The sequence below is a fragment of the Caretta caretta genome, chromosome 2, assembly GCF_965140235.1.
Source record: "Caretta caretta isolate rCarCar2 chromosome 2, rCarCar1.hap1, whole genome shotgun sequence".
NCBI classification, from domain to species: Eukaryota; Metazoa; Chordata; order Testudines; family Cheloniidae; genus Caretta; species Caretta caretta.
Window position 1 is genome coordinate 225,937,790 of NC_134207.1, and position 14,220 is coordinate 225,952,009.

The 14,220-nt window shown below is 40.4% G+C and overlaps 1 protein-coding gene across 5 annotated transcripts in view; it reads right to left on the bottom strand.

Annotated features, from left to right (window-relative positions):
• Positions 1–14,220, bottom strand: part of CDK14 (cyclin dependent kinase 14) — a 503,511-nt gene that overhangs the window by 239,010 nt on the left and 250,281 nt on the right. For all 5 annotated transcript variants that reach the window (XM_048838104.2, XM_048838107.2, XM_048838105.2 and 2 more), the window contains one exon: positions 12,640–12,702. In XM_048838104.2, coding sequence (XP_048694061.1) covers positions 12,640–12,702 — 63 coding nt within the window. The remainder of the gene's footprint in view (positions 1–12,639; positions 12,703–14,220) is intronic.

Genomic DNA, 14,220 nt, shown 5'->3' on the forward strand with positions numbered 1-14,220 from the left:
CATGAGAATTCACATGGAGTTGAGCAGCTGAGATGGACATTGCACTGAAAGGGACAAAGATTAGAGTATGGCTGGATTAATGTTCAGATCTATAGCAGAATGTCTTGTCTTGATTCATATTGCAGCATTAGCAGAGTTGACTTACACACACACACAGCATAAGCTTTATCTTCCTTGATAATATAGCTGATACTCATGTGATGCCTATCAAAAAGCGTACCTGTGAGGTATTACTTAATCATTCGGATTCTCCTTTGTGTATTCAATGTGAATCGATACCATATTCAGTCTTAATAGGCAATCAAATCTAAAAATACTGGTAAGTGACACGCAAGATGCCTCATGTCTGAAACCAGTCTATTTTCCCCACGATCCAGAGGATACTGTAACCTCTGATTAATTTTTGGTTAATTAGGCGGATGAGTGGAACGGGGCAATACATACAGCAGAGTCATATAGCTAGTAAAATAAACATGACCGTATGTCATACTTGCTTAGTTTTTTTTTTAATAAAACATCAACATAATGTTAAAAAATTCTATTTGATCATATGAATTGCCATTAAGCACAGAAGCAATGACAAATGTCTCTGTGCGACCTCTGTTAGCATGTCCAAAGCTGATCAAGTGCAATCTCTTACCACTGTAGGTTTGTTATTCTTTTTTCTCTCCCACCATGATAATAACCATGAGATAAAATGTAACATTTCATTTCTAACAGTATCCTGGAGATGTATTGTGCTTTTTTAGGTCAAAGCTTTGTAGGCGCTCTCATCTCAATAGTCAGCAGAAGAAACTTCAGGAACAAAGTGTTGACTTGACATGGACTTGCATCCCAAAGAACAAAGGATTTTATCTGACTAAAAATATTAGCCAGAGTTAGCATGATTTCCACTATCATAATAAGCTTTATTTCAGTAAAAGCTGGCCCTGTCTTAATTTCCCAGAACCTATTGGACAGGCTTCTCTAAAAAGCAGGGTTTAAAGATACTCTTATCAAAACCACATTCTTAGAGGCTTGGAGCCTGATCCTGCATTCCTAACACACAGAAAAAGTCCCACTGAAGTCAAATTTCACACAAATATTCAACAATGGAATGAAAATTTCACTGGAATGAAAATCTCATTCAGATTCTAAAGATATACAGAAATTTACACTTGCCTGTAGCAGAACTGTAGTGAAAACAGCTCAGAAAGTGTTAACTAGCCAAGTTCTATATTTGATTTTTTTCTCTCATCAGTACATCTCCCCACTACATGCTAAAGTCATTTGTAATGAGGGACAGTGTGCATAATTAACTGAGCTTGATGATACTCCTTTCTGATCAGTTAATATAACATGGCAACTTAGTAGCTGATGTTCAATAGGTGAAAGATTCTTTTCATTTCCTTTTCCAGAACTATTGAGATTAAAAACTCTCCCTTCTACCTTTCATCTCACTGATGCACTCGCATGCTGAAATAGTTCAAGAGTGACTTGTATTATAATACATCATCAGTTCGAAGAACACTATTTCTGAGGACGTATTTTTTTCTTTTCATCTTGACTATATTTCTTTATTTTAGCTGAAGCATAAATGTATCAAAATATATATGTTCAGTGAATGTTTTTGTGTATATTTCTCTAATCTCACAACATATTATAGAAACTTCATGAAACTCGCATGTTTCTTAATACAGTAATGAAGGTTTTGCATTTAATGTTCACGTTTGTGCATGGGATTAAATCATTACTGTCTAAGTGGCAAAGCTAACAGAAAGTAGAGTGAAATCCTGATGACATAGTTAATGTCCGATCACTAGAAAGTCTCATTTAAAAATCAATTTTCAATGCTATCTGTAAAAGACTACCTTAATTTGGCATGACATTATTCTGTCTGTTGTACACCTGCTTGTTCTCTGAATGAGGAATGAAAAACAGCAACTTTAATCATATTAAACTACATATCTTCCTATTTGGCATATCTATTAAAATATTTTCATATTTACACCAACAGCATCACTAGTTTCAGTGAATATGACAGATATTTCACAAGTAATATACTAGTTTTAATTTGTTCCAAAACCTGATCTGGGAAAATAAGAAGAGCAACCACGACACGTAGATATTTTAATGTAAAAACATCTCTTCAGCCAAACTATGGTGACTCAATAGAATAAGTAAGAGAAGATATATTCTCATCTAGATGCATGAGGCAAACCCATCATCTCCAGACACTTTACCATGGTTTAGTCATCTAAACTCCTGTTTGGCTAGATGATAAAGTACCACGGGAAGTTTCTATAAAAGTGCCAAAATTCTGGACTTTCTGATTGCTGCTGCTCGTCAATCATCCGGACAGGAGGAAACCCCTCAATTCTGGATTGGTAGAGTCAGAGTAAAGATGGTTTCTTTTTTCTCTCTCACCTGCTGATCATTTTTTCCAGAGTAAATAAATAACACAAAGGGATAAAAACATACTATTAGGACACTGCCTAGCTGTTATGTTTTAGTAAAGAATACATATTTTAATTCAGTACTATTAACCAATGGCAGTTTCTGTTTAGTAACAGCCACCGGGTAATACTGTATTATTGGCATATTTTCAGAAGTCATATTTCAAAGATAATAAGCCACATTTGGTTAAACATAGAAGAGGTTAACTAACTACTCCTATGTTCTAAATGTTTCCCTATGTTTTGTGCTCCAGATTATTCTAAAGGAGAAATCAGTTCAGTTATTCCTTTTGCAAATATAAATATTTATAAGTCAAACACCCTAAGGCTTTGACTCGGGTTGTTAATTTCCAGATTGGTCATTAGCTCCTGAAATTATCCATTTGTCAAGAACAGATATTATTTTAAAAACTATAACCATTAGTTAAGGGATAATGTTCATGATGGAGGAGTATGGGAGGCAATAAATGAATTCTGCAAGTGACAATTAAGCGACAGCATGAAGATGAGATTTTTTTTAATAAGAGCACACACCATTTATTGTATGCATATTTCAACATTCTCAGCATTATTCTGTACTTCCTTTTTTGGAGGCCAGTAGTATAAACTTACTTTTAATATAGTCATAATTTTATGATTTGGGATTTGTACTCGTACAGATTCCACTGCACGGTCCCCTCCACTCAAATTTTAGCTCATTAGATTCTATGCAATCTTTCAGTTATATTTCTCACCAACTATCTCTATAATCTAATCTGTTCTACACACACAAGTATTACAGTATCCCACAGAGTTTTGTCATTCCTCCATGTTTCACGAATACCTATTACTTCAAAGCCCTCCCTCACATTCCAGTTCACTTATTTTTGTTTTTTGGGTTTTTTGTTTTTTTTTTTAAATAAAACCAGATGCAGTTTTCTTGCTGCAACCTGAATCCTGCAATCTTTTGCAGAGTTTAGGTTGCTGGCCTGGGAAACAGGAGACCTTGATTCAATTCTCCACATTGCCACAGACTCAGTTGCCCTCTCCCCATGCTTCAGTCCCCCCAGGAATGTTGTGAAAATAAAATAAATTTGTGGTGCTCATATAATATGGTGATGACAGACAGGAATGTAAACTGGGCTAGTTTCAGATACTAGATGCTGTATCTGGGGGAAGACTGATTCTCCCTGCACCTAAAACTCTGCACTGGGGCACTGATGCTCTGCATTTGTCCAAAATGCTGGAGAGACAAGCTGCACAGGAGAAGGAGGAAGTCAGAGCAGTAGTATTAGATGGTGGAGGGAGTGAGCTGCTCCTTCCATCCCTTTTCAAACGAGGTCCTATCAGCCTGCCTGTTTTGTCATGCTGAATATTCTTTGGATGGGAAGCAGTTTGATTTTATGTTACCCTCTGGCAACTCCTGGGTAACTCACTTTAGGGTTGTATCCCACCAGTTAAGACACCATGTTAGAAGAAAATGTTTACTTAACCTATATTACAACAATCTTTGTCCAGTCTAAGTTGCCTTATGAACACAAATACACAAGAGCCAAAAATTACCTGTAATGTTAAAAACAACTCTCAGTAATTTTTCTGTAGCCTCAGCCTACTTCAACACAATATCAACTCAAATAATCTAAGGACATTTACCTTCCATATTATTTTCCGCTTTAGACAGGGATGCAAAAGTAATCCAGGCATAATTACTATGATCTCAAATTCCATCTGTTCTATCCGCTCTAGGACAGGGGTGGGCAAACATTTTGGCCCGAGGACCACATCTGGGTATGGAAATTGTATGGCGGGCCATGAATGCTCATGAAATTAGGGTTGGGGTGCGGGAGGGAGTGAGGGCTCTGGCTGAGGGTGTGGGCTCTGAGGTGGGGCAGGGGATGAAGGGTTGGGGATGCTGGAGGGTGCTGCGGGCTGGGACCGAGGGGTTCAGAGAGCGGGAGGGGGAATCAGGGCTGGGGTAGGGGTTGGGGCACAGGAGGGGGTCAGCGGTGCAGGCTCCAGGCGGTGCTTACCTCAAGCAGCTCCCAGAAGCAGTGGCATGTCCCCCTTCCGGTTCCTACACGGAGGTGTGGCCAGGCAGCTCTGCGCACTGCCCATCCTCAGGCGCCACCTGTACAGCTCCCATTGGCCATGGTTCCCAGCCAATGGGAACGGCAGGGGCAGTGCTTGGGGCAGGAGCAGCATGCGGAGCCCCCAGCTGCCTCTATGCATAGGAGCTGGAGGGGGGACATGCTGCTCCTTCCAGGAGCTGTGTGGAACATGGCAAGCCCCCGACCCCGCTCCCTGGCTGGAGTGGGGCAAGCCCCGGACCCCACTCCCCGGCGGGAGCTCAAGGGCCAAATTTAAACATCTGGAGGGCTGGATGTGGCCCCCAGGCCGTAGTTCGCCTACCCCGGTTCTAGGATTTATGGGAAATGGGCTCAACCACAAAATAATCAACATATCAAGACAGGAAGGTCATTTTACTTACAGACCAAATGAAGCTATATTTGGAAATGTGATGCTCTGGAGTAAAAACAAGTATATTTAGGTACTGATTGAGAGTAGAAAAGCTAAGAGACCAATTTTAAAGGTGCCATACATTTCCATTAGAGTTGGGTGTAATAGAGAAAGAAAAAAATTCTTCAAAATGAACTAGGTTATAGGGTTTCTAATTGTTGGTAATTGGACCACCGAGACCCAGATCCCTTCTCTGCCTCTTCCCTCAAGGCCCCACCATCGTCACATGCTCCTCTTTTCCCGTCACTCAGTGAATCGTCTCAAGGAGCCTACCTGCAGGTAGGAGGCGGCCCTGGCTGAGCAGGGGCTGGCACAAGTTAATGACCGGGCGACTCTCCCCACCTCATGGTAACCGGACTTTTGGTTCAGATGCCATTAGGATTGCCATGTCCCATTTTCGACTGGACTTTCTGATCGAAAACCAGACACCTGGCAACCCTAAATGGCACCTGGACACAAAAGCTGAAAACTGAACTGTCCAGATAAAACACGGACGGGTGGCAACCCTACTAGGTTATGAACTTGCAAAATTGGAACAATTTTACAGGTGGCTGCTGCTAGCACTCAGGAGACCTGAGGACAAAAGAATGTCCAAAAAACTAGATGGAATGACCAGGAGATGGCCAGAGAGCAAAAGGGAAGGAAAGTAGATAAGCAGGGAGGCAGCTGCAAAAGTCATATGGGGAGTGGCTGCTGTGGCCATCTGAGTTTACGCTACTGGAAGCAATCATATATAGTTAGAACTGGGACTAGGAAGTGCAAACAACTTCCACAGGCAGCAACAACTGGGGAAAAGAGATCTGAGCACAAGTCCCAGGAAGCTGGGCCAGCTGCAGCTGAGAGAAAACAAGGAGAAAGTCTGACAGGGGATAGAAAGTCAGAATTGCTCCAAGAGAGGCCTAGGACAGACACAATTCTCAAGATACTGCAAGAAGCCCTTAATGCGGGATGTTCTTAAAAAGCAAAAACTGGGGGAGCCGGATCACTTACTGAGGAGTTCGAACTTCTGCTTTAGAGATTTCATCAGCAGGAGGAACAAGTCTCCACCACAGTGACGGGAAAGGGTGGGCCAAAGGGAAGGGAAAGGGTGGGGCTGTAGAAAAAGCTTCAGCAAACAGGTGAATGAGTACAACTTGACTTTCACCACACACAGAAGAATGCAGAAAGTGAAGATGTTGATCACATTTGGACTGAGACAGGAGGGAGATGACATGAATGGACGCCACCTGGAATACCAGTGGAGGTGGTTGAAACATGTTTTGCAATAGAAAATGCCTGTTTGATTGAACTGAAATTTTCATCAAAAAAGTATATGTTCATTAAAAAAACAAACTGTATTTTTTGTTTTTGACAATAAACCACATTTTTAGAGGACAAACATTTGATGAAAGAAAAAAAAAGTTGTCAACATTTCTCACAGGGAAAAATAATCACAATCACCTCTAATTACCAGGCAACATCCACACATCAAAAGCAAAGCCAAGCCCACACATGTGAGGCCAAGGGTTTAAAACTTATCTCTCGCCAGTGGACTTGAAAGAGCGTCTTTGTTACCAGGTTGAAGAAACCCTGAGCTTGCCCATTCCTATTAAACTGCTCCCTAGAGTCTCAGTTAATAATTACCTTTCCTCCCACCAGCCATACATCTAGTTAAGAGTTTGTATCTCATATACTTATATTTTCTTTATTGACAGCTTTGGTAGAGGCTTATTTGTTACCAAATGTGAACATGAGTATTTACTGAAAACCCACCAGGTGAAGAGTCTATAGGGCCTAGTGTTTGGCGTATCTGGGGTTCAACATTTGGCTCCTAGCTCATCAGGCCACTACAAGGCATCTAAACGCATTTGGTACGTTGACACTCACATTTACACTAATCAGGGAAATGGGGTGCGTCACTAGAATATGAAATAATATATCCATCCCAAACTAAAATCCAACATCCAAGCAACCCTGCATCTCAAAGGGTCTAAAATGCATGTGTCAATTTTGAGATTTGGGCCCAGGAGAGAAAAAGAGAGAGAGAGAGAGAGAAAAAGATTTTGAAATATTTACACACACACACACACACGCACGCACACGCCTCAATCTAATAGTTTGGGAAGCAATCCTTTTTGTCTTTGTTTAAATATGATGTCCAAAGATTTTTACAATGTAGATTATTTTGAGATCTTCCTCTTTATGCTTACATACAAGGAGTAAGCAAAACATTACCACTATTTTAAATGTGTTTAAATTACAGTAAATAGTATTAATGGAACCACGAGGAAAGGCAATATGACAAACGCAATACCCAAGACGACACTAGTACATGTGTTGATTTTATTCCACTTGCAATTTTGTTCCTAAGATAAAACCCTAGGCAACTGCATTGTCTTCAGCTGGCAAATAAGGAATAAAGATGATTCATAATTAGGCTGGGATGTCCCATGGACACCAAAACTTTAATTAAGGATGCCTTTGTTTCCACATACTCAATGCAGTGACTAATACCAGAAGTCATTCCATTTAGTATAAATGTTGTTTCACAGGAAATATATTGTATAGTATTCTGCAGAAAAAAATATGTATATTTACATATTTATAGTGATTTATTGCTAATTACACTGGAATGTAGGCTATGGGGTACACTCTTCAAGAACAAAGCTGAAAGTTGAATGTCTTCAGCCACCTTGGGAAAGCATCTATAGTTTACTATCAGAGTGTAGCCCAGACAGTCTAGCATGGCTTAGTGCTGCTAGAGCTTTGTTGCTTAATTTGAAATTATATTTTAAAAACTGATCTGGAGAAGGATTTATGCAGTATTTCCTTCTACCATGGAAAGTACTTGACAGTAGAAGGAAGGAATATAAACACCTACTTCAGACAATTCTGACTAGATTTCTTGTAAAACCATTTGTTAACCTTTTTCCTCTTTCAGGTGTCTGTTTTGCTTGCACAACCTCCTCTCTTACTTTCAATGAGCACAGTTTTTCTGTCCATTTTCATCTCCCTCTTGCTAGAAAAACTAAACTGGGAATATTAAATACACAAAAAAATTAGTTTTATGTTTTTTTTTCCAATGGAAAAGAGAATTTAAAATGTGTCCTGTGAGAGGCTGCTGGAATCAGGAGGTCAGCTAGGGGAGAAAGGTGGCCAGTTTTAAACTGCCCCTCCTCCCCACCGGCTTTTCGTTTTCCTCCTGCTCTCCTTTCCTCTAACACATTTCCTGAACTTGAGTTCTTACATCAAGACCTTGAACTAAAGAGTCTAAATGCAGCTCCTAGTTTAACTCCCTACTCAAGGACACATTTCAAAGCCGCCCAGCTGCTTCTTCAGCATTGCTGAATGCTTTGACTAGGCTGGCAGGGTATCAGGAGTTAGGGCCTGCAGTTAGACTACTTACCTGCTAGCTTACCTGCAGGCAGTCTTAGGAGCACAGCTGGGCCACAACTGAGTTCTCCTGATTGGCCAAATTGCTCAACTGGCTGAGGGGGATCAACACAGACTTGTCTTAAGACCAGCAGCAGGATGCTGGCTATTCAAAGCATTTGCCCACGGCTGCAATAACCCCTGCGCCTGCTTGTTCCCAGGCATGCCCCTGCCTTGCCTCACTCCAGGTAATCCAGTTCTGACCTGCGGCTCCGATTCCTGACCTCTGACCTTAGTTCTGACCCTTGGTTCCAGCATCTGGACCCCGGGGAGCTATTCCAGGCTACCAACCCCTCCTCCAACCACGAGGCACGACCATCCATGCCCTGATCCCTGACACAGGGTAACCAGCAGTTTTCCTTTGAAGTTCTACTGCAAGAGAAGCACTAGCATTAGGGCTTAAAGGGATGATACTGCTTTCTCTCCCAGCCCAGCCAAAGTATGCAGCAAAACTGGAGAAACAGCTGAGCAGCCTTGAAACATGTCTACAAGTTGGAAGCTCAACTAGGAGATATATGAATGGGCTAATTCTGATGCTGCCTCAGCTATTGTATAGGGTCTCTTTGTAATACAACTGGAGTAGGGGAATTGGAGCAGACATGCAAAGCACAGAAAGGCTATGCACACCCTGTGCACTGGCATGAAGAGAGACGGATGGGGCTTTGTGAATTCTCATGTCCTCCTCACACACACACGAGTTATAAATGCAATGACTTCCATCCTTAAACCTCTGATTGCACAGTGCAACCCCTCTGCAGCCTTGGGATATTAAACACCCACACCCACACGTCTATGTATGCATGTGTGGACATGCCTGTTTCTTTCTCTCTTCCCCCTGCACATCTCCCTATTGCCCAGCTCAACTACTCAGGCATGACACTGGGCTCAGATTTTCTTCAGTTTCTTCACAAGAACCCAAGATAAGGAATTTAAGAGAGGAAGGCTAGAGAGGTAGACATAAGGGAGTTTGGGCTGCATACTAAGAAAGAGTATATCTATAAATGTGCTTTCAGCTACATTTTTCAGCTACTAGATGTGTCTGTTTTAGAGATCTAGGCAGTGTGTAATCCCCCTGGGAAACAAGTGAGGCAAAGCTGGGTCTCAAGCATGGCGGTTTGTTTGCTCTGTTATTTCCCTTAATAAATAAAAGGAAAGACTGATTCTAAAATTCCATATATCATTTCCATATATCAAAGACATTGACTGCCTTTGCTGCTGAAGCCTGTAATATTTTGACCAGTAGGAAAATGGGTTTAAAAAACATTGTAGGGGAAAGATACTGAAACATTTCCCCTTATTTCTTTTATTTAACCCATTTACCATTGTGGGCATAAGAATATATACAGGAAAGATACATTGCAGAAAAAAAATGGAGAGACTATTCTTTGAAATCAAATAAACCAAATATTTCCTCTGTCCTTCATATGAGACATGAATGGCCTAATCCAACGCCCACTGATGTCAAGGGGAGTCTCTCTCATGACTTCAAAGGACTTTGGAAGTCTTTTCAGCTTATGTCAGATGGTTGTCCAGCTGAAAGTTAAAGAATCCGTAACACTTTGCGAAGTAAGCAGGAGTATTTAATTCATTGTTTAATAAAGACTTCGAGATATCTCAAGAACACACTCACAGAATTAGTATTGAGAGAGTAGCAGGGAGAGAGAATCTGCAGTGAATGAAGTTACTGCAGCCCCACTACTTGTAAGAGATGCATTAAATGGTAACTATTGTTCTAGGAGGGAATGCTTTGTCTTATTTTCTAGCTGAAGAATGTTTTTCTAACAGATTGCAGGACTGGGGGGGGGGGTGGGAATGCCAAATTTTACTCAACATTTACTACCAACGTGTTTCATATTATTTTATGAGTCGTCAAAATTGCCTGAAATTTCAAGGGTCCAAAATATTCTCACAGAGTAATTTGTGAAATCCACTTCTAGCCCAAAATGTCAAGATTCCAAAATGCCACACATTTGAAATTTGCCAAAGAACTGCAACAACCAATGCGTTGTCAGTTCTGGAGAGAAAACAGAAAGGAGACAGATACAGACATACACAATGGCAGGCGACGACAAAAGAATGTATGACCTTTGGTTCCACCTCCAGAACTGGTATCGGCATCCGTACTAAATCATACACCCCATTATCTGCCAATCTCATTAGAGAGGATAATGTAAGCCAGGTTCCACACAGGGAAAGTAAATACAAAAGCATTTTTCAAAGCAATATTAACCACCTTAACAAAAATTACATACAGACCTGGTGATGTGGGAACCTCAAACATTTCAGAATCTGGATACTTACCCAAAGTACCTAAAACTATGGATGGTGACAGCCCTATGCTACACACAAACCCTCCCACATTTACTGAGAGCAGTGGTTCTCAAAGTGTGAAGCACACCCCACTAGGGGGGCACAGAGGAACATTCAGGGGGGCATATGGTGAGGCTGGGGCTTCCAACCCCACTACAGACCCAGGCCAACTCCACCTCCAACCCCAATTAGCCCCCAGTCCTGCTTTGCCTCCAGGTCCAGCTCCACCCTCACTCCCTGTCCACCCCCAGACCAGCTCCACCTCTAGCCCCAGCTCCTCCCCCATTCCCACTTCTGCCCCCCAGCTCTGCCTTCAACCCAAGCTCCACTGCTGAGGAAGTCTCAGCTGTGCAGTAATGTGTGGGGGAGGGAGGGGGTGTTGTGGACAGATTCTGTTACTGTTAAGGGGGGTGTGACAGGAAAAGTTTGAGCCTCACACCCCAGTTCTTTGGAGGACCACTCTCCTCTCTGGTGTCTTCATAAGGCCACCAGGCAGGATCACTACACCCCTAAAACCCTTAATGGTCTTTGGGATGCGAAGTAGGCCCTCCTCCCCCACCCCTCACTTATGCAGCAAGTGTGATAGAGCCAGCAGCACCAACAAAAAATGGTACCTGGTAGTTGGCTGGTAGTAGCTTGTCTAAATTAAACATAAATCCTTAACATGGTTGCTACATACGTTTTCTCTGTACACATAGGCAACTTATTTGGATCACAACTATGTATCACAACAATGTTTAAAACATGCGTATTGTTGTAGCATGCACAGAGCACAGTTTCAATGACAATCACTTTATATTTATTGTATAAAAATACCAGAAGCACAATAAAGGAAGATTTCATCCTTTAAAAAGCTATTATGATACACACATACATTTATCTACAATTATGTACTGTTGATGGTAATTTTAGTGGAAGCAAGGGACAATTAATCAAATTACCATTATACTACTATACAGGTGATCACATTTAAATAATCAGATTCTTTCCTTTTTTAAAAAAATTTTATTTTACTTCTTTAAAAACACCTTTTGAATTTTCCATGGGAAAATCTTTACTTTTTTTCATGACCTCTTCTATTTCCCTCCTCCTCCTATTTCTCCCCACCCCCCATTTTAAAAAGCCAAATACTGGAGTAAAATTCTCAGCATAGCAAGTGGGGATTTAAACATTTCCACAGCAGCAAAACAATGAGAACAGTGTTAGAGCACAAAACAAGTTCAACAAATATTACCTGAGTGGTCTGTACAAATAAGACATACTTTGCATGTCTGATCGGCTTCTGTTTTATGCTAAAATAATTTGGCTGACTTCCTAGAAGCTGAATGAATTGAAATGTCAGAAGATCACTCTTCCCCCCACTCCCCCCTTTCATTAAGCCCAAATAATACAAATATCCATCTTTGGATGCATACTGTGTGATACTTAATATCTGACTTTCTACAAACAAACAAAATAAAATCAAGTTAGGTCTTAAAACTACTTGATAAAAATGAGAGAGTTGAAAGTTTTTATACTGAATTTATCTTTAAAAAGCACTATGGACAAAATATTCAGCTGCTATAAATCAACCTAGCATTGATTAGTCGATGAATCTGTACTGATTTATACTAGCTGAAGCTTTGTCCCTGACAGTTCAAAATATTTCATTCAAGGGGTTTTTTTTGGTGGGGGGTGGAGGAGTGGCACTATTTTCTTATCTTCAAAGTAAGCAAAGTGTGTTCTGTCACATTAAAACAATATTTATATGTTAATTTTGGCTTACCATCTATTTACACTGTTCCCATTGTTCTGCTGTGGGAGTGTTTAAATTACAATTGTATTTTCATTTAAAAAGAGGAAAAAATGCAACATCAATAGAGGAAAATTTTTGGCCAAGTTAATTTTATCTACCAAGGAGAAAAGCTTCAATGAAATATTTCACCGTACCTTCAACACAAGTTTACTGTTACTATATTCTGCTTGAAAGTGTCCTTTTAACTCTTACCTTCACATTGTCTGGATGAAGTCCTCCAGGATGTTTGTCCATGTACTGACATAAATCAGTGTGCTGAAAAAGGCAAAGTGGAAAAACTGTATTACTATCCCCATGACTACACTAATATTCTTCCACTTCAAAGTCACTGTTTTCACTGGACAGAGCAAATGGAAGTAGGATATGTATTTTCTCAGTTATACCATGATGGCTTTACCTCCAGGCTCCATTCTTATTAAGCACCTCTATACTTGACTCATAAGATTCTTGATAAGAACTAAATTGTATCTAGTTTCCTTCTCATTTCTCTTGTACATGGTTAATTTATTAATTTACACCTCCTTCTAGCATACACAATAGGTCATCTCTTAATCTATAAGACTCCATAATACCATCAATGCCCTATAGGTAACATCCAGGGATGGGGGAAATCATATAACAAAAACATCACAAATCCTGCTCACACTATTGACATAGAATATCTTTGGAATCAATGTTTCATGTGAGTAAAACAAGCAGGATTTTGGCCCAGGATTATTTATAGAAATAATTCTTAAAATAGCTGTAGAACAGATTGCTGAATATTGTTCAGTACAAAAAAAAAGATATGATGAAACATGGCAACATGCACGTGTGTACATATGCGTGGTCGATTATTAGAGATGTCAGAAGCAGATTCATAGTGAAGATGTGTTAAGGTTTGCACTTATAGCAGGATTAAAATCAGTTTCTCACTTTAATGATTTAACAGTCTCTGAATTTACCACAATAACTCTCCAGATGACAACTGAACTCTCCATATAAATTCTTAGTAAACATTTATTAACTTTTGCAGAGGAAACATTTGAAAACACTCTCTTTTGAAATCCCCCTCCCCTCCGTTTTTTCCCTTCACATTTCTTTTGGCTCTGACCAGTACACCACCTTTATCAGATAAGGTGGTATTTTGATTCTCTGCTCCATACCCACAATGTAACTTCTGAAATTACAGTCAGGACTGAAAGAAAAAGTATCAATTGGCATAACCGCTAACACACTGGAGCTGATCTTTCCATTCAGGAACTTGGACAGCATCTTGGGGGGGGGGGGGGGGGGGGGGGGGGGGGGGGGGAGAGAGAAAATCAACTAGCATTTCTGCACAAGACAGTTGTCAATATATGCACTGCATGCAGGGACAGGCCAGTTGTGTGTAAGCAGTGATCCAGGTGAGAGTCTTGGAGAGAAGTTTTCTTCCTCAAGCCAGAAAGGTTTCTTGGGTCTCATTTTGCTACCCATACAACCCCAGGAACCTTTCTTTTATGTTCATTCAGAAGTCTACTATATACCTAGCCACTAACATTTCCTCCTGATAGGATTCAAATTAATATCAGGAATAGCCACTCCATGCTTCGTTGCCTTCTTGCCTCCACATCTAAGCTATCCTTTATTCTCACAACCCTTCTCCAGTATGCCAATATTAGAAAATTAATGTGGGACTCAATCAATTTGCTGAAACTATTTTAAAATTAGTAAAAATTTAAATATATAATTTAAAACATTATTTCTTCAATGCATACTAAAGATGCATACATTCAGTTGGCTGGACATTAGCAT